The sequence below is a fragment of the Neopelma chrysocephalum genome, unplaced genomic scaffold, assembly GCF_003984885.1.
Source record: "Neopelma chrysocephalum unplaced genomic scaffold, ASM398488v2 Primary Assembly neopelma1_23b, whole genome shotgun sequence".
In the NCBI taxonomy this organism is placed as follows: Eukaryota; Metazoa; Chordata; class Aves; order Passeriformes; family Pipridae; genus Neopelma; species Neopelma chrysocephalum.
The window spans coordinates 16,138,407-16,164,693 of NW_020897692.1; the positions used below are offsets into that span (position 1 = coordinate 16,138,407).

General features: G+C 39.7%; 1 protein-coding gene across 1 annotated transcript in view; it reads left to right on the top strand.

Moving 5' to 3' along the window:
• EYS (eyes shut homolog) overlaps nucleotides 1–26,287 on the top strand; it is an 868,863-nt gene that overhangs the window by 523,269 nt on the left and 319,307 nt on the right. The window contains exon 32 of the mRNA XM_027698171.1: nucleotides 601–853. Coding sequence (XP_027553972.1) covers nucleotides 601–853 — 253 coding nt within the window. The remainder of the gene's footprint in view (nucleotides 1–600; nucleotides 854–26,287) is intronic.

Below are 26,287 nucleotides of genomic sequence, written 5' to 3' on the forward strand. Positions count from 1 at the left end.
CTTCCCATGAATTGTTAGTCTTGATAAAAAATAGAAAATGAATACCTGGTCCAATTTGAGACTGCCACTACATTTTTCCTTTTCTAAGCATTATCTCTGAGCATAATGTATTAGTAAGGTGCTGTGTGAGGATTTGGTAATAGCAGATAACAAAAAAAGAGCTACAATGTACAAAAAAGAAAGAATATTAGTTTGTAAATCAGACCAAACCATAGGTTTTTAAACAGTTAAGTCCACAAAGTTTTCTTTAACTACATGCTAACTAAAGTTGCTTATTTTAACCAAATTTATTATTACTGGTGACATTGTCCTTGATACTTGGTAATTACAAATCTGTGGGGAAATTATTTTTATTGATAATTTGTAATAGTAAATCAGAGTCAAAATAAAACTCTGTTAAAATTTAAAATATACAATTACACTATTAAATTAATTAAGGAATATTTTCCACATTATGAGGTATCCTTTCAAAAGTGTAAAGAGCTTAATACAAGAAAACAGTATTTTAGAATCAAAAGAAAGCAATAATTTTAAATAACATGACTATGAAATGCAAATTGCTTTCAAAAATGACTTTTTTTTTTTTAAACTCTCTTTCAGGGACGAAGCTGTGAGCTTAATTATAATGATTGTCTTATACAGTCCTGCTCCACTGGGTTTATTTGTGTTGATGGAATAAACAATATCACCTGTTTACCTACTATGCCCCAAAGCAAGAGAACTGTCACTGAAGTGGCCAGAGTGTTTCCTTCTGAAATTTTAGACAATGACCTTCCATCAGCCCTGGCTGTGTCCATGGAACTTTGGTCTAAACATGTTTCTCCTGATTTTCCTACAGGAGAGGTGTCCCAAGGTAAGTAAAAAGAGCTTTTGAGCAATGCTTATATAAAACTTCTTTCCTTGTTAATGCCTTTAAAATAGTAAGAACATTGGAAATTTATTAATTTTTTTCTTAGAAATGATTTTTTCTACTTCCTGTACTGCCTTCTATTTTTTTTTTATTTGTTCCATCATCAGTTCTTAATTGCATTCATACGTAATTGTAAAATTACTCTTTTCTCTCAAAAGAATTTTTCCCAGCATCTTATGCATCCAGTAAGGAAAATTGCACTTTCTCTTAGCTTGGTTTTTGGTTTGCTTCGCCATAGTGTACTATTTCATATGTCTCATATTGTGTTCAGTACTAACTTACCCTAATGCCGATCTTCTCGTCTTCCTTGGCTAGTCAGCAGCAGAAAGATAATTTGCCAGGCTCCATGGGGACTTTAGTTCTCCTTTCCTAGTTCACATGTTTTCTGAGTGCTTGACCAAGTGTGCTTTTTCTGTGCATCTAGATGTTTTTTCACTAAAAACATCTGGGACAAACCTCTCATCTTCTCTGTCATTATAATTGCTTGTAGTGATATTTCTGGGAAGCCAAAAAATTGCGTATCCTGTTATTTTGGAAACATTTGCAGAAAAATCAACAGTAATAGAAGCACAACATTTTTATTATGAAGATTGTGCCTTCAATGTGGCCCGTTCATTTTATTGAAGACAGCATCATAAAGATAGCATGTGTATAAGACATCCTTTCAGTTTCTGAATTTTTGTTTATATACTCTATAAAAGTGATTTCTTGTATAAAAAATTAAGCCAAAAGTCCCCTTTGGTTTTTGTGTGGGGTTTTTTTCTGGGTTTTGTTTTGTTCTGTTTTTTAGTTGGGTAAATAAGCTTTAGTGAATGTGTGATTTTGGTACAGAATATACCTAAACTTTTGTTGCATTTGTTACGACCTGCCCCAGGAAAAGGGGAGGAGGGGTAACTCAGGTTTTTATCAATAATTCCCTTGGGGTGGATTAAAGTGAAACAACACTAAATAATCAGTGTCTGAAAACATATATTGACAAAGTTTATTTTAACAATTTTGTATCAACAGGTATGCTAGCGTTGTCATATAACTATGCAACATAGAGATAACCTTTGAGGGGGGAGAAAATGCATAGGGGAGAGCAAAACAGGATAAGAGTAAGGGAGAGTAAGGGAAAAGGAAAGCTGAGAGTGAAAAAGAAACGTGTATAGTCACCGCCCACTGGATCCAGCGATGCTTGAGAGCGATGTTCTTGATTCGCGGGCGGTAGGGGGAGAAGGAAAACCCCCAAAATCCCAAAGTCACCAGTCAGTTTATATACACTCAGCATGCTTTTGCACCTCCCCTGAGACGAGGAGTTGTTTGCCTTTTTAGGGTTTAAAACCTTCAGCACTGGAGGGAAGGATGGGCCTAACTGCCCATCTGAGGTATCTTCTTGCCTTTTTAGGGTTCAACATCTTCAGCACTGGAGGGAGGGATGAGCCCAACTGCCCATCTGAGGTATAATGCAAAAGTCAAAAGCCTGCAAACTCCTGGAATGCATAAATCATTAACCATTTCAGTCTCTGACAGCATTCTTAATAGGTAATATTCCTTCTTATGTAAATAACGACACTGAGTGAAGTGCAGTTAGCAAATACAGTTAATCTGTATATCTTCCAAAATATGCTGAGGTTCTCAATGGATAAGATTTGTAATTCATTAATTTTATACTGTTTCATAGTTGCAGTTTTATTTAGAAATTTTAATACTTCTGGCCCATGGCCAAAGTTATTAAATTTTTTTTCTTTTCTCTTATGTAAGAGGGTTTTTTTCTTTGTTTGGTTTTGGTTCTCAGTTTTTTCTTCATTTTTATCCTTAAAGGTCTGAAAAAGGCAGATATTTTCAACTGTGGGATACTTCTGACCACTCCTTTGACTAAACTGAATTATGGATTAGGAGGACTAGTTGCCACTGGAGACTCTTCAACAGTATTCAGGATAGCAACCTCAACAGGTGTTCTCTTTTCATGCTTTCTTAGTTGCACTGTTCAGGTCTAAGTGAAAAAAGTTCTAATATCACACCTATACTATATGTGGCTCCCAATACTTCCACAGTTCTAAGGTCAGTACCTCTTCCCCAGCAAAATTATGATACAATCATGTTTCTCATTCATTCTTTAATGACATGTTCTGTTTTCACTACACAAGTCTCATCATTAGAGCAGCACGAGACTGTTGCTTTATCTCCCACAAACTTTGTCATCATCATCATCATGGCTAGGCTTCGCGAACGAAGATTTGGGAGGGCTCTACCCACATTTCTTGCAAGCACATTGGTGGCTAAAAAGGCCAATACGAGAAAGACATGTCCGGTTGCAAAAGGCACAGCAGAAAGACTCCTTAGATGGTATATTCTGCAAGGCACGATTCTTTCTGCGTTGTCTTTACTCCTTGAGAGTGATCTTGTGTGCTTTCTCCAAAGCATCAGCAGCATTACAGATGGTGTGTCTCCAGGCCTCCCGATTGGAGGCCAGAGTAGACCAGTGATGAAGATCAATATGGCCAAGGCTGAGATGTTGTTTCAGGGAGTCCTTGTATCATTTCTTCGGGGCTCCTCTCTTGTGGCAACTGGTGGCAAGTTCACCATAATGCAGGATCTTAGGGAGGTGGTGGTCCTTCATCCTGGAGACGTGCCCTGCCCAACGCAGCTGTGTTCTCAGTAACATGGCCTCAATACTTGTGATTGCTGCTTGTTCTAGAACAGATGTGTTGGTCACATAATCTGACCAGTGGATGTTTAGGATTGTGCGGAGACAGCGTTGATGGAAGCGTTCTAGGAGATGCAGGTGGTAGCAGTAGGTGACCCATGATTCAGATCCGTATAGGGGAGTAGACAGCAGTATGGCTCTGTAAACACTGATCTTTATACTTTTCTTCAAGTGTTTATTTCGCCAAACTCTTTTATGAAGCTTTCTGAAAGCACTATATGCCTTTGCTAACCTGTTGTCTATCTCCCCATCAATCTTACCATCCGAGGAGATGAGGCTACCAAGGTAATTAAACTGCTGGACTGATTTGAGCTCTGATTCGCCAATGGTGATATGGGGATGATGGAAGACTTCCTGAGGTGCAGGCTGATGGAGAATTTCTGTCTTCTTTAAGCTGACTTCCAGCCCAAAGAGCTCAGCAGCATCTGCAAAGCAGGATGTTAAACGCTGCAGAGCTGCTTCTGTGTGTGTAACAAGGGCGGCGTCATCAGCATAAAGCAGCTCCTGGACAAGATGATTTAAGGTCTTAGTGTGGACCTTCAGTCACCTTAGATTGAATAGGCTTCCATCAGTACGGTATCGGATGTAGATACTGTCCTGATCATCAAGGTCTGCTGTGGCCCTTTGGAGCATCATGCTGAAAAAGACTGTGAATAGGGTAGGAGCGAGAACGTAGCCTTGTTTCACACCATTAGTTATTAGAAAGGTCTCAGAAAGTGCATTGCATCTGACTTGGCCGTGCTGATCCTCGTGGAGTGAGATGATCATTGTAAGGAACTTGGGGGGACAACCTAAACGTTCCAAAATCTACCATTGACCTTTTCTGTTCACAGTGTCGAAAACCTTGGTAAGGTCGACAAAGGTTACATAGAGACCTTTATTCTGTTCCCTACACTTCTCCTGCAGTTGTCTGAGAACAAATACCATGTCTGTAGTGCTCCTGTTGGCTCTGAAACCACACTGACTTTCGGGTAGAATTCCTTCTGCTATAGCAGGTATTAGTCTGTCCAAGAGTATTCTTGCTGGGATTTTGCCAGCAATGTAGAGCAGAGTAATACCTTGGTTATTTGAGCAGTCTGATTTAGTACCTTTCTTCTTATACAAGGTGATCTCGAAGGTCTGATCGTAGTTCGCCTAGTTTCCAACAGCGTAGTACATAATATTGAAACTATTTACACTGTATCTGAAGAGCACAGAAATAGTGTTGATCAGGTGATGGACATTAGAGCCTTCAGAGAAAGTGAGGTTAAAGAAAGCATACTCCTTTAATAATTTAATATTCCTGACATTCCTTCACATTTCCATTTATTTTATTATGCGCTATTAGTCAAATGAAATTGAGAGCAATTAAGCCAGTCTGTTAAAATTAGGTCACCTCGTTTTAATTTCAGAAATATTTTACCTTGATTTTTCACTTTGTTTTGCCTATGTTATCAGGAGACATAAAAACCATAAAAATATAAAGCTCAAAAAATGTAACAGAATCATAATGACTTCAGGCAATATTTTTACTAACCATTTTAAAAACTGCTATGAGAAACTAATTCATTGTATTTTGTAATATCTGGCTGTAGAATATACCGACTAGTTTCTTTCCACAGAAATTGACAAGAAGACTTTTCAAGGAGATTGCATCCAAGGATATATCTATAATGAAAGTCTTTTTTCTGACAATTGTGATTTGCAGTACTAAAAAATGCTTTGTATAAATGGCAAAATAAACTATTTAGTCGTAAAAACATATATACTTATTTGAGATATATATCTTAGAGGTATATACATATATATATATGTATATACTTATGATATATATATGATAATTATATCCCACAGGAAGGACATCCCAGCACAGGAAAGACATCAATCTATTAGAGCAAGCCCAGAGGTGGACCATGTAGGTGATTAGACGGATGAAGCATCCCTCCTTTGAGGAAGGGTTGAGAGAATTGGGATTTTTCAACCTGGAAAAGAGAAGGCTTCAGGGTGACCTAATTGCAGCTTTCCAGTACCTGAAGGGAGCCTAAAAGAAAGTAGAGTGAATATTAACAAGACCATGTAGTGACAGGACAAGGGGGAATAAATTCAAACTGAAAGAGGGTTTATTTAGATTAGATATTAAGAAAAAATTCTTTACTGTGGGGGAAATGAGACACTGGAACAGGTTGCCCAGAGAAGTTGTGGATGCCCCATCCCTGGAAGTGTTCAAGGTCAGGTTGAATGGAACTCTGAGCAATCTGGTTTAGTGAAAGGTGCACCTGCCCATGGCAGGAGGTTGGAACTAGATCATCTTTAAGGTTTCTTTGAACACGAACCATTCTATGATTCCAAGATATTAGCCAAACATGCAATGGGATTAAGCTTTTAAAAATAATGCTACTATTTTATGTAGGATATCATTGTTCTAACAAAAAAGAGGTTTTAGATACTCACCTGTGATAAGTTAAAATTCCTTTTTGATTTAAAAACTATCTTCTGCCTTCTAACCATCAGAAGTGTTCCAGTAATATTTAAACATTTTCTAGGCTTGACAGTGTCCATCTGTGCAGAAGTTCATTTTACTTGATATTCCCAGTTATTTTAAAGCAGAAAGAATTTTGATATTGGGAATAAAATTCTTGGCATATCTGCCAATGATAGCAGATTTTGAGTTTCAGGGGTGAAGAAGTCATTTGAGAACTATATCTATGACAGTCAATAGCTCCTGTCATTTATAGTTTCAAAGCCAGTGGGATCTATGAGCAACATCTTCTCCTGGGACTGATAAATTCTTGATAACATCTTCTGTCTTTGAAAAAACAGTACTCTAGGAAACTTCCTACAGACATAGTTAACATATCATTGGGAAAAACAAGCGAACTAACAACTCCCCCACCCCCAAAGAAAATAAGTTGAATAGTACAAGTATTTCTGAGATAAGGAAGTTGTTATTTTACCAGTAACTCAAAAGATTTTTCTGGTTTTGTTAAAAATGTATTTTATGTTAAGATTGTGTATATATTGTTTTAATTTAAAGATATTTGAACCAACTGAACTATATAGCATTTGAGCTAACATTCATCTGCATAGTCAAGAGTACAGTTTTGAAATTCTTAAAATATCATTTGTGTGGTTGGTTCTGAGGAGCCTAAAAAGAGCAGAATTAATTTTATTTGAAGAATAGCAAGTGAAAGATATGAGGTATTCCATGCAGTTCACACTTTGCATTTACGTTTTGGAGCAGCTAGTGCAATTACTGAATTAATTATGCTTTGCTCTTAAACCCTTATTTTTAATATATTTAAAAAAAATCATAATGATCAACTTCTATGGTTTAAAATAACAAAGAATTTTAGAGTCATGAGAACCTCTTACTAAGACTTTCTCTTGTTATTTATTTGAAAAACCTATTATTTGGTATAATATGAGAAGCATCCCAAATGCACAGATTGCTCTTCAAAGATACTGTTACATGCCCCAGAGTTAAGTTATCCTTAGAGATGATTTCGCAGCACTCAGAAAGTGTAAACACTGTCACTTCAGCTATTCCGTTAGCCTAGTCAAGGAAGTAAAGGTGTTCCCATATGATTCCCTCAAGTGAGTAACTCCTCACCAGCAGTGATAAGGTCTGATAGTAACTGGACCCAAGAGAAGAGTACAATACGAGGGTTGCACCATTGGATTCCAGTGCTAAGTCTCTAATCCTATAATTGAAAAAAATTGTTCAGATTCTGAGCAAACTTGACCTACATTGAATTTTAAGTAATGTGAATTCTCAGACTGCATCCTGCTAAGACAAATTAATAAATATTTAAGGAAAAAGAATTATTTTTCTTTGATTGAGATCACCACTTGCACGGACATTATAGTAAAATAGAGGAAGTGTAGGCTAAACATTATCTATAACTCTTAGTTTTATTCTCAAAACAGTCATATTTGTACAGATGTAAAGAGGCTAACGTGGTTTTGAAAGTAAAAGAAGGAAAAAAATCTCCTCAAATGCTGGAATATGTGTTTGTGTTGAAGGCAACTGTAGGACTGGGAGAGTGAAAAGGTAAAAACATTTGACATGGATGGGTGAGGAACACTACAGGGTCGGGACAGGATAAAAAAAAGTGTGTGTACAGTGAGATAACAGGGGAAAGGAATCAAGCAGAAAACTTGATCGAGAATGCGAGATATTGAGGATAACATGTTTAGAAGCAAGACCTGAAATGGTACAACAGGTTATTGATCCTGGAGAAGACTGCAGTGCCTGTACTCTTCCTGGATACCCTTCAATTTCTGTCAATGTATCAATCTCAAAATTTTCTATATTTACTCTGGTGGAAGCAAGAGCTGAATACCTTCTCATGAGCAGAGAAGTAGTCCTCCTACTCTATGTCATGTTGGCTCACTATTTTACTCTCTCATTACCGCAAATTTTAACAGGATTATAGAGTTGTGATCAATAGTAGATTATGCATCTTAGACCTTTGACATGGGATTTGTCTTGTTTCAGGTAGCTGGTAAATCTTTGTGTGCAGTTATGGGAAACATAAAATGACTTCATAAGCCAATCCTATTTTTTCCTTTAATGTCACGGGTCACTTTTGTCATAAAGACTAAACTGATTACTCAATACTCTTGAGAAAATTGTTCCTGATTAACAGTAAGTTGCCCTGTGACTTGGCTTGGCCTCCCAGCAATTTTTCATGCATGGTTATTCCTTTTTCTTCTTCTTGAAAAGAAAGGTGCAACATATTTTTCACTGTTAGTAAGTATACAGTGTGGAGTTGGAGCAATTTCTCTCTCGTCTTTACTGTCTAAAACCTGCTTCAGAAATTAGAGGTACCTTAAATACCTTTATACACCTCCTTCCTAGCACTGCCTGTGTGTGTACAGTACAGTATTAAACAGTTGTAAAAAACAGTTGATGATAAATGCCTGTTTGCAGAAGAAAAAGGCTATGCTTTTTCTGCACATCTAAATAGGTCAAGAATATATCAGATGAAAAATGTTTTATCCTTGTTATTGGTTGTAAAAAGCTGCTCCCTATCTAAAGGTTGTAACTTACAGCTTTTGGGTCACTGTCTTCTGTGTTGAGGGGGGGGGGGAAAGTGACTTAGTCTCTCTTGGTATAATTTATTGTAAAGGTTCTTTTTTACTTCCAGGCTGGGCAGGTACAAGCATGTTAATCCCTACATCATGATTTGCACTGCAGCAAACTATCATATATTCAAATACCAAAAAAACTCTGCCTTTTAAAGTATCACAAACATTTAACTATATGGCAATTCAGTCAATGTGTATATCACAAGCCACTGTGTGTATCACAAGCAGGTTTTGTACTATTAACTCTAAAACATTAATTTGAGAATAACTGTTTAGAACTATTCAGTGTTAAGAATCTACTTAGTATCTGAATAAAAGAGTCAGGAAAGTTTGGAGGCAATAAAACATACTGAAGATAGTCACTTTAGAAATGTGAGTTAAAATCTTATCCCTTCTTTTGTGATATAAACAGGAATGAAAATATTTTTCCTTACACAAAACATCAGTTCTGTTCCAATGTAGTGCTTCTATCATAGAAGCACTCTATCATTGTGATAGAGTGAAGCTTCTATCATTGTGTCATTAGATGATTGAGCATGTAGTTTTTGAACCAAGTATTCTCAGTTTCTCCTGATTTCCTTGTTTTCAGTCTGGATATTCAAATGTTGATGTTTTTAATCTAAATTTGGAGAATTCAGCAAGTACTGACAAATATTCTAGTATATAACAATTCACCTTAATTGTTGGTGATAACTGGGTGCTCCTAAGAGAATATCAATATTGATGTCACAGTTTTATTCAATCTTTTTAATGATATTTTCAAATTGTTAAACAAAAGGGAGTTAAATGTGTACACTGCAACAGCACATTTAACTTTTTTTTTAAATGTAGACTAAGAATACTCATTTCAAGTATGAAATAACTGGGATAGAATAATATCATAAAGGAAAGCTTAAAAAAATTCTCTAAATTATCTTCTATGGGTCTGGTTTTAAAGATCACATCTTAAAAATTGCAGTATATGGAATTGCATAATGAATTTTCCTACTTTTTTTCTTCCTTTTGCATACAGAAACTGTCACTTGAATCCTTGTTTTTCTCTAATCTCTTTAAAGATAGTGTCTTCAGTAACATTTTTTCTATGTCTACAGCCACCTAGTGCCACATAAGGATGTGGATCTGGAAAAAAGTTTAAAGATCATTGTACTTCGAGTTATAATTATGAAGTATGAGATATCTTTCCCTGCAATATTGTGCTTATATCACATCTATTTCTGTAAAGGATGGAATTTTACACAATGAACACTTTTCATAGAATCATACAATCATAGAATATGCCAAGTTGGAAGGCACTCATCAGGATCATTGAGTCCAAGTCTTAGCTCTGTGCAGGACACCCCAAGAGTCACACCAAGAGTCACACCATGTGCCAGAGAGCATTGTCCAAATGCTTCTTGAACTCTATTAGGCTTGGTGCTGTGGCCACTTCTCTGGGAAGCCTGTTCCAGTGCCCAACCACTCTTCGGGTGAAAAATCTCCTCCTGATATCCAACCTAAATCTCCCCTGACAGAGCTTCATGCTGTTTCCTCGAGTTCTGTTAGTGGTCACAAGAGTGAAGAAATCTGTATGCCTTGGAACCAGATGTTTCAGTTATTCTGGAGCTTGTGGCTTCTGCAAAACATTGTCACATAAGCAGAATATATTTCAGACCTTTGTAGAAATGTCATGGCTTCCAAATCTGAAAGACGGTCAGCCTCTGAAACTACAGAACTCTTCTATATATTTGGCATTCCAACATGTGTTGCATCTGATTAGCCCACCTATCTCTGCATGAATCCTCATAATTTTTAGAAGAGGGAGAATAGTATTTTTTTCAGCCACTCTGAACTGCTGTGTTTATAAGACATCTGGTAAACAGGCTTCGCATGATTACTAGATCTATGTGAATGTGGTTACAACAGAGGTTATTTTAGGGCATAAAAGATTTATTTTTATTAAATTCATCTTAGTATTTTGGAATTTAAAATCTTGAGTTTTGAAACTAAAGAAGAAAATTAAGAATTTCATTATTAGGATTAGAAAATATTAATTTACTACATTTTTTAAAATGGTTTATATTAAAAATCCAGTGTATTAAAAGGGGAAAGAAGTGAAGGGATTTAATTTTTTTCCCTGTGTAATGGTTTGAAGCAGATAGATCTATTTTTGTACTTATTTCTTAAGTTAATTCTTCTATTTAAAATACGTGAGTAATTTTTTTCTTCTAGTAATAATCTACCTTTTCTATTCCTCCTTTTTTCTTAACATCAAATGTAAAAAGGGAATAGTCACCTATCAGCGATGTTCTGGTGCTGAGTTATATTCCTGACCACCTCTAAAATCGTGAACCATTAAATCTTACAGTTTTTATTTAAGACTACTGGACAGCCATCATGTTGAAAGATAGTTTCCTGTTGAAGATGAAAAAATAGAGCCAACTTCTGTAATACTGACTCATCCAAAATCCCTTAGTTATGTGAGTTTTTCACTGTAACTTCACTGAATTTTCTTCCACCTTGAATAGACTGTCTCAAGATCAAGTAAAGTACTATTAAACTCTGTTATTTATTTTACTACTACTTAAAGATAGTAGCTTCAGAAATCCCATAAAACAATATGTCATGGCAAGCACTTGGTAAAATTTCAGAATTTACTCTCCTATGTGATCAATAATCCAGGTGACGAATCTTAGTAGCTCACATAAATAAGAATGTAAGAATGGTTTTGTTATAAATTTACCCTTCAAATTTTTGTCTGTTTTAAGACTTAGCTTATTCACATTAGCAGCACGCTCTATGTATTAAAATTACCAGCTCCTAATTCAAGAACAAAACCACCTGAATACTTTTACCACAGTTTTCAGTGAGAGTTGTATCTATATTGAGTACAGAGCACTTCAGTATAAAGGCATTGTGCTCCTACAGGCACAGTGTATCTTAGATAATCAGTTAGATCATTTGTTTCAGTTATTCTCCCACGAACTAGTGTGGCTGGTCAGGAATTGGCACTACTGGCACAGAAATGGTATGCACTGAATTTTGGTTTAGAATGAAACATACTGTCCTCTAAGTCTGCTTTATCATCTTTGAGATCACAGGAAAGAAATGGCAATGGACTCCCTTCCAGTTTAACTTCACACCCTTTCTTCCTCCTATTCTCTTCAAAAGCATACTAACATGCCTGACACAGTACCACAGTGAAGCACTTGAAAAAATAAGTTGTTTGGACATCTTGGGACTGATAGATATTACTGAGTTTTCATAAAGTGAAATACTGTTGCTTTCCATCTTTTGAGATGCTTTGTGGCATCCTAACACATTTATGGATCTTGAAGTCTTGGAAAACACTATGAATTCCAGCTTCCCAACTTCTGAAAGGAGTTCTTTTTGTCCTTGCAGTTTTTTATAATTACAGATACAGTATTTTCTATACTTCTCCTGGATTTTAGAGATCTTTCTTTTTTCAGTTCTTAAATAAGTGTCACTTATTTGTGTTGCATATATATAACTGTGTACAATGAATGCTGGAAATATACAGCAGATAAGTGTAGATGGGGACGTGCTTTAAGTGCAGCAACAGTTCTTTCCCTTTGCATGTTTTCATAAAGGAAGATAGCTAGAACCTCCCTTCTTTATCAAAGCGGTAGTAAGGATAACTACCTTTACATTGAAATGCACTTCCTAATAAAAGTAAAATATTTGCAGCCATCTGAAAAAAAATTATTGTAATGTACATTTGTCAGTAACTGCTAGCTTGTACCTATTCAATCAGCACTAATAAGAGAGTCAGTAAAAGCTCAGAAAAGAGAGAAAAACACATACATATTATGATCTGCTGTTTCCCATCTATAAATAGTCTTGTAGTCAAGTCTCTTGTACATTTTAGAATGATGTTTCTTTGTAACAAGTTGACTTCACTAAAATATTTACTGACTTAGAGTTTAACATAAATGGTACAACTGTGTGCAGAAGTGTGACTTCCATTTAATAGATAAATAAAACATTTCTTGAAGGTACAAGTACAAAAATCAGGAGTTATTTTAATTGTTGTGATTATTTATAATATACATTTAAATTTGCCACTTCCCATCTAGCAAATAAATAATATTCTGAGAGTGAATTTTCTTTCCTGGAAGTCTCCCTTGTAGTAAGAATAAAAGGTTTATTGTTGCATCCACCTAAGGTTACTGTTGTATTCGTTAATTTTTTAATTTTATATTTTGGTTTCTTGTTTTGGTTTTCTGAGCCTCTTTTGGTCTGGAACATACCTGTAACACCAGATATAAGCAATGTTCCCTTGAGCTCATAATGCTAACAATAAAATATTACTTCAAATCCTTTAGCAGAAGACTAATCTGAAAGGCAGAGCATCTCTTTTTATTCTTCAGTGTTATCTACATATAAATGCATAAAAATACTCATATTTGTGTACGTATATATTTCATAGGAAAGCAAGTTCTCTGTATGATCTTACAGGGATTTGCTAATGGGTGTAATGCTTCCTGTCATGAACTTGATTTTACTACATCTTCAGCTAGCTCTATGTATTTTGTTACATCAGTTTTAAAATCTTTATAGGCTCTATGAGTTTTTCTGTTAAAAATGTAGATAATTTTTTAATGTATATTATATATCAATCTTATATACGTTTTTTCCAAGGCCTTGGAATGGGAAACTAAAAATTGTTTTTATCAACTGTAATTTTTTTTAAATTAGGAAAAAATCACAAAGCAAAAACAGTTGATGTTTCACTCAGTTGTAGTTAGATAAGTATATTTCAAATGATTTTTACTGAAGCACCCTTTTTCTTCTTAAAAATCATTACTGTTATTGCTGTAACAACTGCTGAAACTATCATGCCTCGTTTGCAGGGTAAGCAAGTGTGGGTCATACGAATGATACAAATGTTCTTGGACTTAATTTGTAAAAGCTGTTTAAACACCCATTTCACTGAACTTCAGCACTATAAACATTGTTCTGTATGTTTTAGAGCCATTAAAGCTTAATCCACTACATTTGTAATGGATGATTAATCCTTGTTCTTTACTAATTTCAATTGAGAACATTTTAATACCAGTGTTTACTTCAGTGAAATAACTTTAGTTATACTAATAAAGCATTAACTTGATGAGATTGCAAAATATCCACTCCTAAGCTGCTAAGGAAACCTGACTGTGTGAGTGTGGGGGTGTAGTTTCCTTAACAAGAAGCATCAGTAACTTTTTTCTTCATAGGCATGATATCAGTCCTCATTGCTGAACTTATTTCACTTACTTCATATTCCATCTCTCAAATTTAACAGAAGAAAAAGAGCAAACAATTGCAGTGTATAGACTTAATTGCTGACAATGATCTAAGTGCAAATGCAGAGTTTAAAAATACTGTCTCATAAATTTATTAGAGAGTTCTAATTAATAAAAGATAAAACCTCTTTCCTCAGTTCCTGAATTATTATTGAATCTGAAAATGCTTGCAAATAAGTGTGTACAAATACCTGAGTTGAAAAGTGCAAAGCTATCCAGGGCTTCTGCAATGGTAGTAACAGCTCCTTAAGAGTTAAAGTTATCATCAAGATAGCTTTCTATTTTGCATACTTTCGGTTTTCAATACAGACAAAAAATGGTTTAAGAAACAGTGATTGTAAAATATGATGTATTTATTGAATATTATAAGCAAGGCCATTAAATACGAAACTAAAAAAACCAAACACATCTTTCAGGTATTTGCAAAGCAAGGGAGTTAATGAGAGACTGTTTTTCACCGCCAGGATCTGTAACTTATTTGTCACATTAGATACAACTTTCTTCTCCTCAATGTGATCAAAGCCCAGTCTCCAAATTAGCTAAAGACTGCCTGGTGTTTTATTGTTTATAAGGCATAACAACTGTGATGCTTGTAATGCCTCATGGTGTTGATTTAATCTCCTGTCCGTTTATTCAGCACATATCAAGTATCACAGGCTGTCGAGTTATAAATCTATACCTAAAAAGCATACAAGCATTTAGGAACTCTTAAGCAATGCAACATGCTGGAATATGCCAGGAAAGGGAGGAGAATAGAACCTAATCAGCTATGGCTTGTCTGACCCTGTTTTTTAACTCATTCACATTTGCATTTAAAATATGTTGATGATTTGTGAAAACAGCCCTGGAAGCAGGGATGGAAAGCAGTAGTCTGTTCTGACTGTTCTAATCACAGGACTAGAAAACTGGGTGCCCTCCTCTCTGAGTATTTAGTGCTCTTTTCTACAAATCTAAAGCAGCAAAGATAGAGATTATCTGTCATTGTAGAGTTCTTAGAAATGGACTACAGAAAGTGCTAGAGGAAACTGATATGGCTAAGTATTGTGTAAATAAAGAAAATTAAAGACAATAAATTCTGAAACTCTGGCAGGCTAAACATAAAAATATAAGAAAGATCAAAAAGTCTTTGAAGAACAAGTAACAAAATGTGTCTAATCTAATAACATATTTTTCTTCTTTATTTCAAGGGCAGGATGTCAGTGAGCAAGTCCATAAGGTTGATAGATAAAGGTAAAAAAAGGGTAATGGAGAAGCCAGGAACATTACAGAAAAACTGAAATCAGTCTTTACATCTTTTTTTACTTTATTCTGTCTTCACTTAAAAGAAACTGAGAAAACGTTTAGACTGGATTCCTTCTCTGAGTGTGAGCTTTCTAAAGATTCTTTTTGGAAAATAAACTACAGTGATGATAGTTAAATAAAAGAGAAAATGAGCATTATGCAGTTTTGGTTTCTTCAATGCCAAGTCAGGTTTAGGCAAGACATTAACTGTGATACCAGAAAAGGTTTTAGGAGAGCTCCAGGAAGCTACAAGCCATAAGAATAATGTCTTGCTGTATTAGGTTAGGTAACAGAAATAATATTTAAGAATAGAATTGGTGACCTAGTTACCAACAATCATAAAATCATAGAATCAACCAGGTCGGAAAAGACCTCTAAGATCATCAAGTCCAACCCTTGATCCACTACCACTGTGGTTATTAGACCATGGCACTAAGTGCCACATCCAGTCTTATCTTAAAAACCTCCAGGTATGGAGAATCCACCACTTCCCTGGGCAGCCCATTCCAATGCTTGATTACTCCCTCTGTAAAAAATTTCTTCCTAATATTCAACCTAAACCTCCTCTGGCACAGCTTAAGTCCATGCCCTCTTGTCTTACTGCTGGTTGCCTGGGAGAAGAGACCAACCCTCACCTGACTACAACCTCCTTCAGGGAGTTGTAGAGTGTGATGAGATCTCCCCTGAGCCTCCTCTTCTCCAGGCTAAACAACCCCAGCTCCCTCAGCCTCTCCTCATAGGACTTGTGCTCAAGTCCCTTCACCAGCCTTGTTGCTTTTCTCTACACCTGCTCCTCAATATCCTTCCTGAACTGAGGGGCTCAGAACTGGACACAGTACTCAAGGTGTGGCCTCACCAATGCCGAGTACAGGGGAAGAATCACTTTCCTGGACCTCTTGGCCACACTGTTCCTGATACAGCCCAGGATACCATTGGCCTTACTGGCCACCTGGGCACACCGCTGGCTCATGTTCAGCTTCCTGTCGATCCAAACTCCCAGGTCCCTTTCTGCCTGGATGCTCTCCAGCCACTCTGTGTCCAGCCTGTAGCGCTGCATGGGGTTGTTGTGGCCAAAGTGCAGGACCTAGCACCTGGCCTTTTTGAACCTCATCCCGTTGGAATCAGACCATCTCTCCAGTCTGTCCAGGTCCCTCTGAAGAACCCTCCTGCCTTCCAGCAGATCAACACTTACCCCCAACTTGGTGTCATCTGCCAATTTGCTGATGGTGGACTCAATCCCCTCATCCAGATCATCAAGAAAGATATTAAATAGAACAGGGCCCAACACTGATCCCTGGAGGACACCACTAGTGACCGGCTACCAGCTGGATGCAGCACTGTTCACCACCACTCTCTGGGCCCGGCCCTCCAGCCAGTTCTTAACCCAGCACAGAGTGCCCCTGTCCAAGCCATGGGCTGTCAGCTTTTTCAGGAGTATGCTATGGGAGACAGTGTCAAAGGCTTTGCTGAAGTCCAGATAGACCAAATCCACAGCCTTCCACTCATCCACCAGGCTGGTCCCCTGATCATAAAAGGAGATCAGGTTGGTCAGACATGACCTGCCCTTCCTAAACCTGTGCTGGCTGGGTCTGATCCCTTGTCCATCCTGTAGGTGCCATGTGATTGCACTTAGGATGATCTACTGATTAACCTTGCCAGGCACTGAGGTCAGGCTGACAGGCCTGTAGTTTCCTGGGTCTTCCTTGCAGCCCTTTTAATGGATGGACATGACATTCGCCAACTTTCAATCATCTGGGACCTCCCCAGTGAGGCAGAACTGTTGGTAGATGATGGAGAGCAGCTTGGTGAGCTCTTCTGCCAGCTCCCTCGTCACACTAGGATGTATCCCGTCTGGTCCCATAGACTTGTGAGGATCCAAATGGCTCAGCAGGTCACTAACTGTTTCCTCCTGGATTACAGGGGGACTACTCGGCTTCCTGTCTCTGTCTACCAGCTCCAGAGGCCAGTTGTCCTGAGGACAACCTGTCTTACTGTTGAACACTGAGACAAAGAAAGTGTTGAGTACCTCAGCCTTTTCCTTATCTTTGGTGATTATGTTCTCCCCCATGTCCAACAAAGAATGAAGGTTTTCCTTGCCCCTCCATTTTCTACTGATGTATTTGTAGAAGTACTTCTTGTTATCCCTAACAGAAGTGGCTAGATTGAGTTCAAATTGTGCCTTTGTCTCTCTAATGTTCTTTCTACATGATCTAACTATATTCCTAAACTCTTCATGAGTAGCCAGCCCTTTTTTCCATAATTGGTAAGCTCTCTTTTTTCCCATGATTTCCTTCAAAATCTCCCTGTTCAGCCAGGCTGGCTGTCTTCCCCATCAGCTTGCCTTTTGGCACACTGGGACAGTCTGCTCCTGTGCATTCAAGACTTGCTTCTTGAAGCATGTCCATTTCTCCTGGACCCCTTTGTTTTCAAAGTCTGTTTCCCAAGGTACCCTCAGTCTTCTGAGTAGGCCAAAATCTGCCCCGTGGAAGTCCAGGGTAGGAGTTTCATTGATGGTCCTCTTTGTGTCCCTGAGTATTGAAAACTCCATTATTTCATGGTCACTGTGTCCCAGACGGCCTCTGACCACTACATCTCCCACCAGCCCTTCTCTGTTTGTGAACAGCAGGTCTAGTGGGGCCCCACCCCTGGTAGGCTCATTTACCAGCTGGAGCAGGAAATTATCCTCTATACACTCTAGGAATCTCCTAGACTGCCTCTTCTCTGCTGTGTTGTGTTCCCAGCAGACATCCGGCAGGTTAAAATTGTCCACAAGAACAAGGGCTGGTGATTTTGAAACATTCACCAGCTGCTTGTGGAATAATTTGTCACCCTTATCATCCTGATTGGGCGGTCTATAACAGACTCCCACCAGGATGTCAGCCTTGTTGGCCTTCCTCCTGATTCTGATACACAAGCACTCAACCTTATCATTACTGACTTCAAGTTCTTACGGTAGATGAGTGGAGGGGGAGAATCCTTCAGGCCTGGCTTCAGTCCATTACCTGGAAGGTGTATGCCCTTCCACCCTGCCCCCCACCACGTGGCCTGAGACCCCACAAAGGAGCACTCACCAGGCCACCAGGGGAGAGACGGATGAAAGAGGAAGTTTATTGTGGGATGGGGGCTTATATAGTTCTTGGGAGGGTCAAAGGGGACCAATCACAGGTGAGGGGGGTCTTACAATCAGGTAGGGAGTTAACAGCCAATAAGGAAGGGGTTAACAAAGGACCAATGGGAGCACCTTGGGACATCTTCCCAGGACACTCCTGCCTGAGAGATAAGGGGTCACACAGAAGGTATCGGGGAAAAGCAGTGGCTCTGCAAAGAGCCATCTTAACACGAGTTTAAACAACATTAAAAACTTCTGATTCACCAGTCCATCTTTGGCAGGACTTTTTCCATACATCCATTGCTACAAAGTTCTACAGAGTCAAGAGACTCTCTAACATACAGAGCCACCCCTCCACCTTTCCTACCTTGTCTGTCCCTTCTGAAGAGCTTGTAGCCATCCATGGCAGCACTCCAGTCATGCGAGTCATCCCACCATGTTTCTGTGATGGTGACTACATCATAACTTTCCTGCTGAACAGTGGATTCCAGCTCATCTTGTTTGTTACCCATATTGCATGCATTGGTGTATATGCACTTCAGCTGGGCTGCTGATATCACTTCTAACTCTGGTTTCCACCCTTAGGCTCATCTCTGGAGAGCCTGCTTTCAACCCTTCCCCCTTCAAACCTAGTTTAAAGGCTTCCTGATCAGCCCCGACAACTTATGGTCTAGAGTCCTGTTGCCCTTACTAGATAGATGAAGCCCATATGGTTCTAGTAGGCTTGGTACCATAAAATTTGCCCCATGGTCGAAAAAAACAAAATTCTACTGGTGGTACCAATCCTTTAGCCACCCATTGGTAAGATAGGTTTCCTACTCCTCTCCTCATTCATCTCAACAAGTCTGCTTTGTTTTGGTTTTTTTTAAGAGAAATTCTACCATAAGACTTATTGGAAGGCTTGGAAGAGTTAGCTGTTGTGTGCATAAGAGATTGACGGAAGATTTCTAAATTTCTAAAAGGCTGCTGCTGAGTCCCTAAAAACAGATTTTTATGGAAAGTGAGCAGCTAGAGGGCAGGAAACAGTAAAACAGTAAATGTTTATTGTAGATGGAGATCAGTAGTGAAACTACAAGCTAATAAGTTCTTTAATACCTTGAAAATGGAATAATCAGCAGAATGAAAAACAGTTCACTCAGGAAATCAAGTTAATCAGTTGAAGACTATAGAATAGAGTCTTATGACACTGTGGAACTGTATTATGAAATAGCATAATGAAATTGAGCATATGTGTGAAAAGGTGTACAGGCACAGAAGGAAGATCAAAAAGTCCTGACTCAGCTCACAGTGACAGAGTAAGGAGCAGTTTTCTGTGTTCATGCCTGATATTTGTGTGTTTCAGCTCTGTGTAGAGTAATCATAAAAAAATACCAAATCAATTCTTGGAAATTATTAAGAAAATAAATGGGAGATTCTACATCATCAAAGATACAGTATAGATGTTTGTATCTTGAATGCTGAGTGCAGTTTTAATCTTCCTATCTCTTTTTAAAGAGTAGAAATGTGGATAATCAGAGATTGAAGCTATTAGTGTGAAAGTCATCAAAGTTATGTCAGAGCTGAAGAATAATAGGAGACTAACAGAGAGACTTGTATGTTTGATCTGTTCTTGCCTTTTTATATTCATTCATTTAAAGCATTTCTGGAGAATGAGAACTTCTGAAATTAAACAATAAGGCTGTTGACACATTTTTTGTGTGACAAAATTTAGAGTTTCATCCTCTTTCTGACAAAAGACTTTATTGGTTGTCATAAACCAATGCTAAACAAAAAAATAGGAACAAATCGTTTTTGGCTTATCTATCTTAGAGCAATTCAATAGTTGAATTATTTTGGAATTTTGGCATTGAAATGCCAATATAGTCTGACCCTTTTACAGTAACATTAATTTTTTTTATAGTTTTAGTTCTACTTTAAAGATGACTTTCAAACTAAGTCACTTCCTTTCAGATCCTTGTAACACTGCTCTGAACAATTGGTTACATTATCCTTCTCCGCTACCTTTTTTTCCCCCCATATGTAGTGCAAAGAAGACAAAATTAGTTGAATTCTATTCCTAGGGATAATTGAAAGGTGGATTTTCACAGGGAAGGGCATAGAACTTCATTGTCCTCACATGTTGATTTCTTCTCTCTTACAGCCTCTGGAGCAGAAGTTTCCAGGCTAGAGTATTTTGCCAGAACTTGGAGCAAGTGTTCCATGAGTCTTGCTCTTAATCAACAACCTGATAAAGAAACTGAAAAATGTGTCATAAAACCTGGGACTTATTCTAACTTTCTTTTCTAGTAATTTGATCCTACTAGAGAAACAGAGCTTAAAATTTTGACTTCCTTGTGACAGAAAGAATGCAGTGCTTGTCCCAAATCTTGACAGCTGGTGAGGTACAGTTAATGTCAAAAAAAGCTCATATTGTCTTTCTCTGCATAAAATCATGTAGAATAGTTTTGTCTAGTGGAAAAGGAACACATAGAATTAACTAAGGTAGGGCTAATGAAAGCAACTGTACCACATGGAAATTTTCAATGCAAGTTTGGTCAGTTAAAGTCACAAATTTAATATGCCCGTTAAGTTTTTTAAAAAATATTCAACAATATATAATCATCGGCGTGCGGTTCAGTCCCCTGGGCACGGCTGCGGCAGGCGGCAGGGGCGGCGGGGGCAGCGTGGGGTGGTGGAGGGAGGGGGAACCTTGCCGTCGGGTGCTGGACTCCGTGGAGGTGGAGAGGGCAGCTTCGGAACACACAGAGGTTTGCCGTTCCAGGTTTTGGGGGGAGCGGGGGGGGGGGGGGGGGACGGGGGGGAGGGGGGGACAGGGGACGGGGAGGCGGGGGGGGGGAAAGGGGACAGGGGAAATGGGGTCGAGCAGGCCATGGAGGGTCCTCTGACTGGCGGAAGGGAGAGCGGGGCAGTCCTGTGCGAGGTGCCACAGGTAAGCAGTGCGCCTGAAGATTCGTGGTAACACAGTGGAGGAAGGATATGGTCAGGGTGGATAATGGGGTTCCTTTAGAGTGACGGGGGTCCCAGCTAGGCTGGGGCCTTGTAAGGCACCCCAGCCTTGGATGGGTACAGGGGCCAGAACAGTTGGTTTGTTTTGTTTGTCTGTTTGTTTTTAGCTTACCTGTGGCTACTGCCCAGGTTTGGCATGTTCTGGATATATTTGCTTTGCTCTGTTATGTCCTGAAAGGGTGGATAGGTCAAAGGGTTGTTTCTGGATTTCTCCTTCAGATTGTGTATAGATATGTGTTAGTAAAGTAGGAAATGAAAGATTTGCCCAAATTGTTGTAACAGGTATGTAGCCTGTGTACTCCTATATGGTTGCGAGCTATGCTGGCGATGGTTCCTGCCTTCGGTAGGGTCACCCATGCCAGACAGGTCAAAACCGTAGGACCAGGTACACTACGTTCTTGGGCAGGATGAGCTCGTTAGCCTTTTGGCAGTCATCCTAGGAGAAGGACAACTCTAATCTCAAACCTGGGCAGATGGAGCTCGCTTAGCCCTGTAAGGCCATCCATCTAAGAGAAGGTCACTCTAATCAAACCTACGTCCTGAGGACCTCGCTACCACCGTCCAAGCTTGCTAGGCCCTGGTAGATGAACCTTAGGATTAAAGGGTGGGTTCAGTTCCGCGCATACTGCATCTCTCCTAAAAAAATCCATTGCGCAGGCTTGAAGGCTTTACCCACATGCAAAAAGTCCTGTAGAGACGGGCGAGGGTCGAAACGGTAGGTGAAAGGTGCACTGGGAGCCGCAGACCCAACCCTGCATGCAGGCGGTTCAGGATATTGGTCATTTGAGACTGACGGAGATGACAGTCTCTTGGGGCAGCACCCTGAACGACCAAGCAGCCTTTTCAAGGACAGCACTGCTTGCTCCACTCGGAGAGGGGCCTAGAAAAGGTGGCCTAAACAAAGTTCATCTCCACCTTCACCCGGTTGGTTAACCACAGTCCAACGGGCATCTTCTTCCAATGCGGTCGCACAAAGAGCAAAAGACAAAGGCATGCACCTGCCTCCAAAGGTGTACCTAAATTAACTCTAGCATGTTGGAACATCAGAACCATGCTCAATTCTGCGGATAGCGGACCTCCTGAGCGACGTTCTGCCCTAATTGCCCATGAACTGGCTCGTCTCAACATCGACATTGCTGCTCTCAGCAAAGTTCGCCTTCACGAGGAAGGCAGCCTCAGAGAACATGGTGCCGGTTACACACTCTTTTGGTCAGGTAAGTCTAGAACCGAAAAACATCTCTCAGGTGTCGGCTTCATGATCAAAAACTCTATTGTCCCTAAACTCGAAAATCTGCCAACAGGTCACTCTGACCGCATTATCTCCCTACGCCTCCCACTAAACAACAAACAACACATTGTCATCTTTAGTATATATGCCCCAACTCTCCAAGCTGACCCTGCTGAAAAAGATAAATTTTACACTGACCTGCGCTACCTTACCCAAAAGGTGCCCGCAGATGATAAGATCATTATCCTTGGTGATTTCAACGCCAGAGTAGGTAGGAATTTTGAAGCATGGAAAGGAATATTAGGCAAGCATGGTGTTGGAAACTGCAACGATAATGGTCGACTTCTGCTAGAATTCTGTGCGGAGCAACAGTTTACCATCACTAATACTATCTTTCAGCAGAAAAATAGTCTGAAGACAACCTGGATGCACCCCAGGTCTAAGCATTGGCACCTCATTGATTATGTCTTGGTGCGACGGAGAGATGTCCGCGATGTCCTCCATACCCGCGTGATGCCCAGCGCAGAATGCCAAACAGACCATCGGCTTGTGCGCTGTAAACTCAACTTCAATCTCAAATTCAAACCCAAAAGGGGCAGTATCCCAAGGAGAAGACTCCAAGTTAACGATCTTCTATCAGCCACAGTAAGAGAAAGATTCCAGGCAAACCTTCAAACTAGGCTCAAAAACCATCCCACAGATTCTGCAGATTCCTCTCCTGAAACAATTTGGCATCATATTAAAAGCAGTGTCCTGCAATCCTCTGAAGAATCCTTAGGGTTCTCCCTCAAGAAGAACAAGGACTGGTTTGATGAAAACAATCAAGAAATCCAGGACTTGTTGAGGAAGAAGAGAACTGCTCACCAAGCACACCTTGCACTGCCATCCTGTCACGCAAGAAAAATAGCCTTTCGTCTTGCATGCAGCAAGCTCCAACAGAAACTCCGTGACATCCAGAACAAGTGGTGGACCGATCTAGCTGCAAAAACTCAACTATGTGCAGATACAGAGGATCACAAAGGATTCTATGAGGCCCTGAAAACAGCATACGGGCCCACATACCAAGTCCAAAGCCCTCTACTCAGTGCAGATGGTCAAACGCTTCTGACAGATAAAACCTCCATTCTGAACAGATGGTCTGAACATTTTCAGACTCTTTTCAGTACCAACCGTGTAGTCCAAGACTCAGCAAATCAGTCCATCACACAACAACCAGTGAAATACGAATTGGATACTGCCCCCACTTTAGGAGAAACCCTCAAGGCCATACAGCAGGTGAAAATCAGCAAGGCAGCTGGGGTTGATGGAATTCCACCCGAAGTCTGGAAACATGGGGGCCTTGCACTCCATGCTAAATTTCATGAGCTTGTGGTGCGCTGTTGGGAACTAGGCGAACTACCATCAGACCTTCGTGATGCAGTCATCATCACCTTGTATAAGAAGAAAGGTACGAAATCAGACTGCTCAAATAACCAAGGTATTACTCTGCTCTACATTGCTGACAAAATCCTGGCAAGAATACTCCTGAACAGACTAATACCTGCTATAGCAGAAGGAATTCTACCCGAAAGTCAGTGTGGTTTCAGAGCCAACAGGAGCACCACAGACATGATATTTGTTCTCAGACAACTGCAAGAGAAGTGTAGGGAACAGAACAAAGGTCTCTATGTAACCTTTGTCGACCTCACCAAGGCTTTCGATACCGTGAGCAGAAAAGGTCTGTGGCAGATATTGGAACGTTTAGGTTGTCCCCCCAAGTTCCTTAAAATGATCATCTCACTTCATGAGGATCAGCACGGCCAAGTCAGATATGGCAACACACTTTCTGAGCCCTTTCTAATAATCAATGGTGTGAAACAAGGCTACATTCTCGCTCCTACCCTATTCACAGTCTTTTTCAGCATGATGCTCCAAAGGGCCATGGCAGACCTCGATGATCAGGACGGTATCTACATACGATATCGTACTGATGGAAGCCTATTCAATCTAAGGCGATTGAAGGCCCACACCAAGACCTTAAACCATCTTGTCCGGGAGCTGCTTTATGCTGATGACGTCACCCTTGTGGCCCACACAGAAGCAGCCCTGCAGCGTTTAACATCCTGCTTTGCAGATGCTGCTGAGCTCTTTGGGCTGGAAGTCAGCTTAAAGAAGACAGAAGTTCTCCATCAACCTGCACCTCAGGAAGTCTGCCATCATCCCCACATCACCATCGGCCAATCAGATCTCAGTTTAATTACCTTGGTAGCCTCATCTCCTCGGATGGTAAGATTGATGGGGAGATAGACAACAGGTTAGCAAAGGCATATAGCACTTTTGGAAAACTCCATAAATAAGTATGGCGTAATAAACACTTGAAGAAAAGTATAAAGATCAGTGTTTACAGAGCCATAGTGCTGTCTACTCTTTTATATGGTTCCGAATCATGGGTCATCTACTGCCACCACCTGCGTCTCCCAGAACGCTTCCATCAACGCTGCCTCTGCACAATCCTAAACATCCACTGGTCAGATTATGTGACCAACACATCTGTTCTTGAACAGGCAGCTATCACAAACATTGAGACCATGCTACTGAGAACACAGCTGCGATGGGCAGGGCACGTCTCCAGGATGAAGAACCACCGCCTCCCTAAGATCCTGCATTATGGTGAACTTGCCACCGGCTGCCGCAAGAGAGGAGCCCCGAAGAAAAGATACAAGGACTCCCTGAAACAACATCTCAGCCTCGGGCATATTGATCACCATAACTGGTCTACTCTGGCCTCCAATCGGGAGGCCTGGACACAGACCATTTATAACGCTGCTGATGCTTTTGAGAAAGCACGCAGGATCACCCTTGAGGAGAAAAGACAACGCAGAAAGAATCATGCCTTGCAGAATATACCATCTAAGGAGTCTTTCTGCTGTGCCTTTTGCAACCGGACATGTCTTTCTCGTATTGGCCTTTTTAACCACCAACGCACTTGCAAGAAATGTGGGTAGAGCCCTTCCCAAATCTTCGTTCGCGAAGCCTAGCCATGATGATATAATCATCCGTGTCAGGTTTGAAAGTTACAGTAGGTATAATGGTTTCATTATTTGTTCTGAAATTGTACTTGACAGTTGAGGTGAGTAAACCTTGTTACATAAAACATTATGAGCACTTTGAAATCCCTCAGGATGGTTACAGAACTGTAGATGAAAAGGGCTTACAAGGTCAAACATAAATCTATTCTTCAAGTTTTGGAGATTTCTATCAAAATCACTCTGGAAAACGAGAAGCAAATGTGCCTCTTAAAAACAACCAATAAAATGTCCAAACCTAAGAAGATAGACTCTTGTGTTCTTACTCTTCCTGGATTTTTTGTTATGTTTTGTACTGAAAAGCTTCTGACTTCCAGTTTGTCTTTTGTGAGTTTTTTCATAATGTGTTACTTCTTGTCATGGAATCACAGAATTGTTAGAGTTGTATGAGACCTCTGGAGATCACCTCATCCAACTCCCCTGCCAAGGCAGGGTCACTTAGACCAGGTGACACAGAAACATGTCCAGGTGGGTTTTGAATGTCTCCAGAGGAGGACACTCCACAATCTCCCTGGGCAGCCTGTTCCAGTGCTCTGACACCTTCAATATAAAGACATTCTTCCTCATGTTGAGATGAAACTTCTTGTGTTTTAGTTTATGGCCATCAGTCCTTGTCCTGTCGCTAGGCACCACGAAAAAGAGTCTGG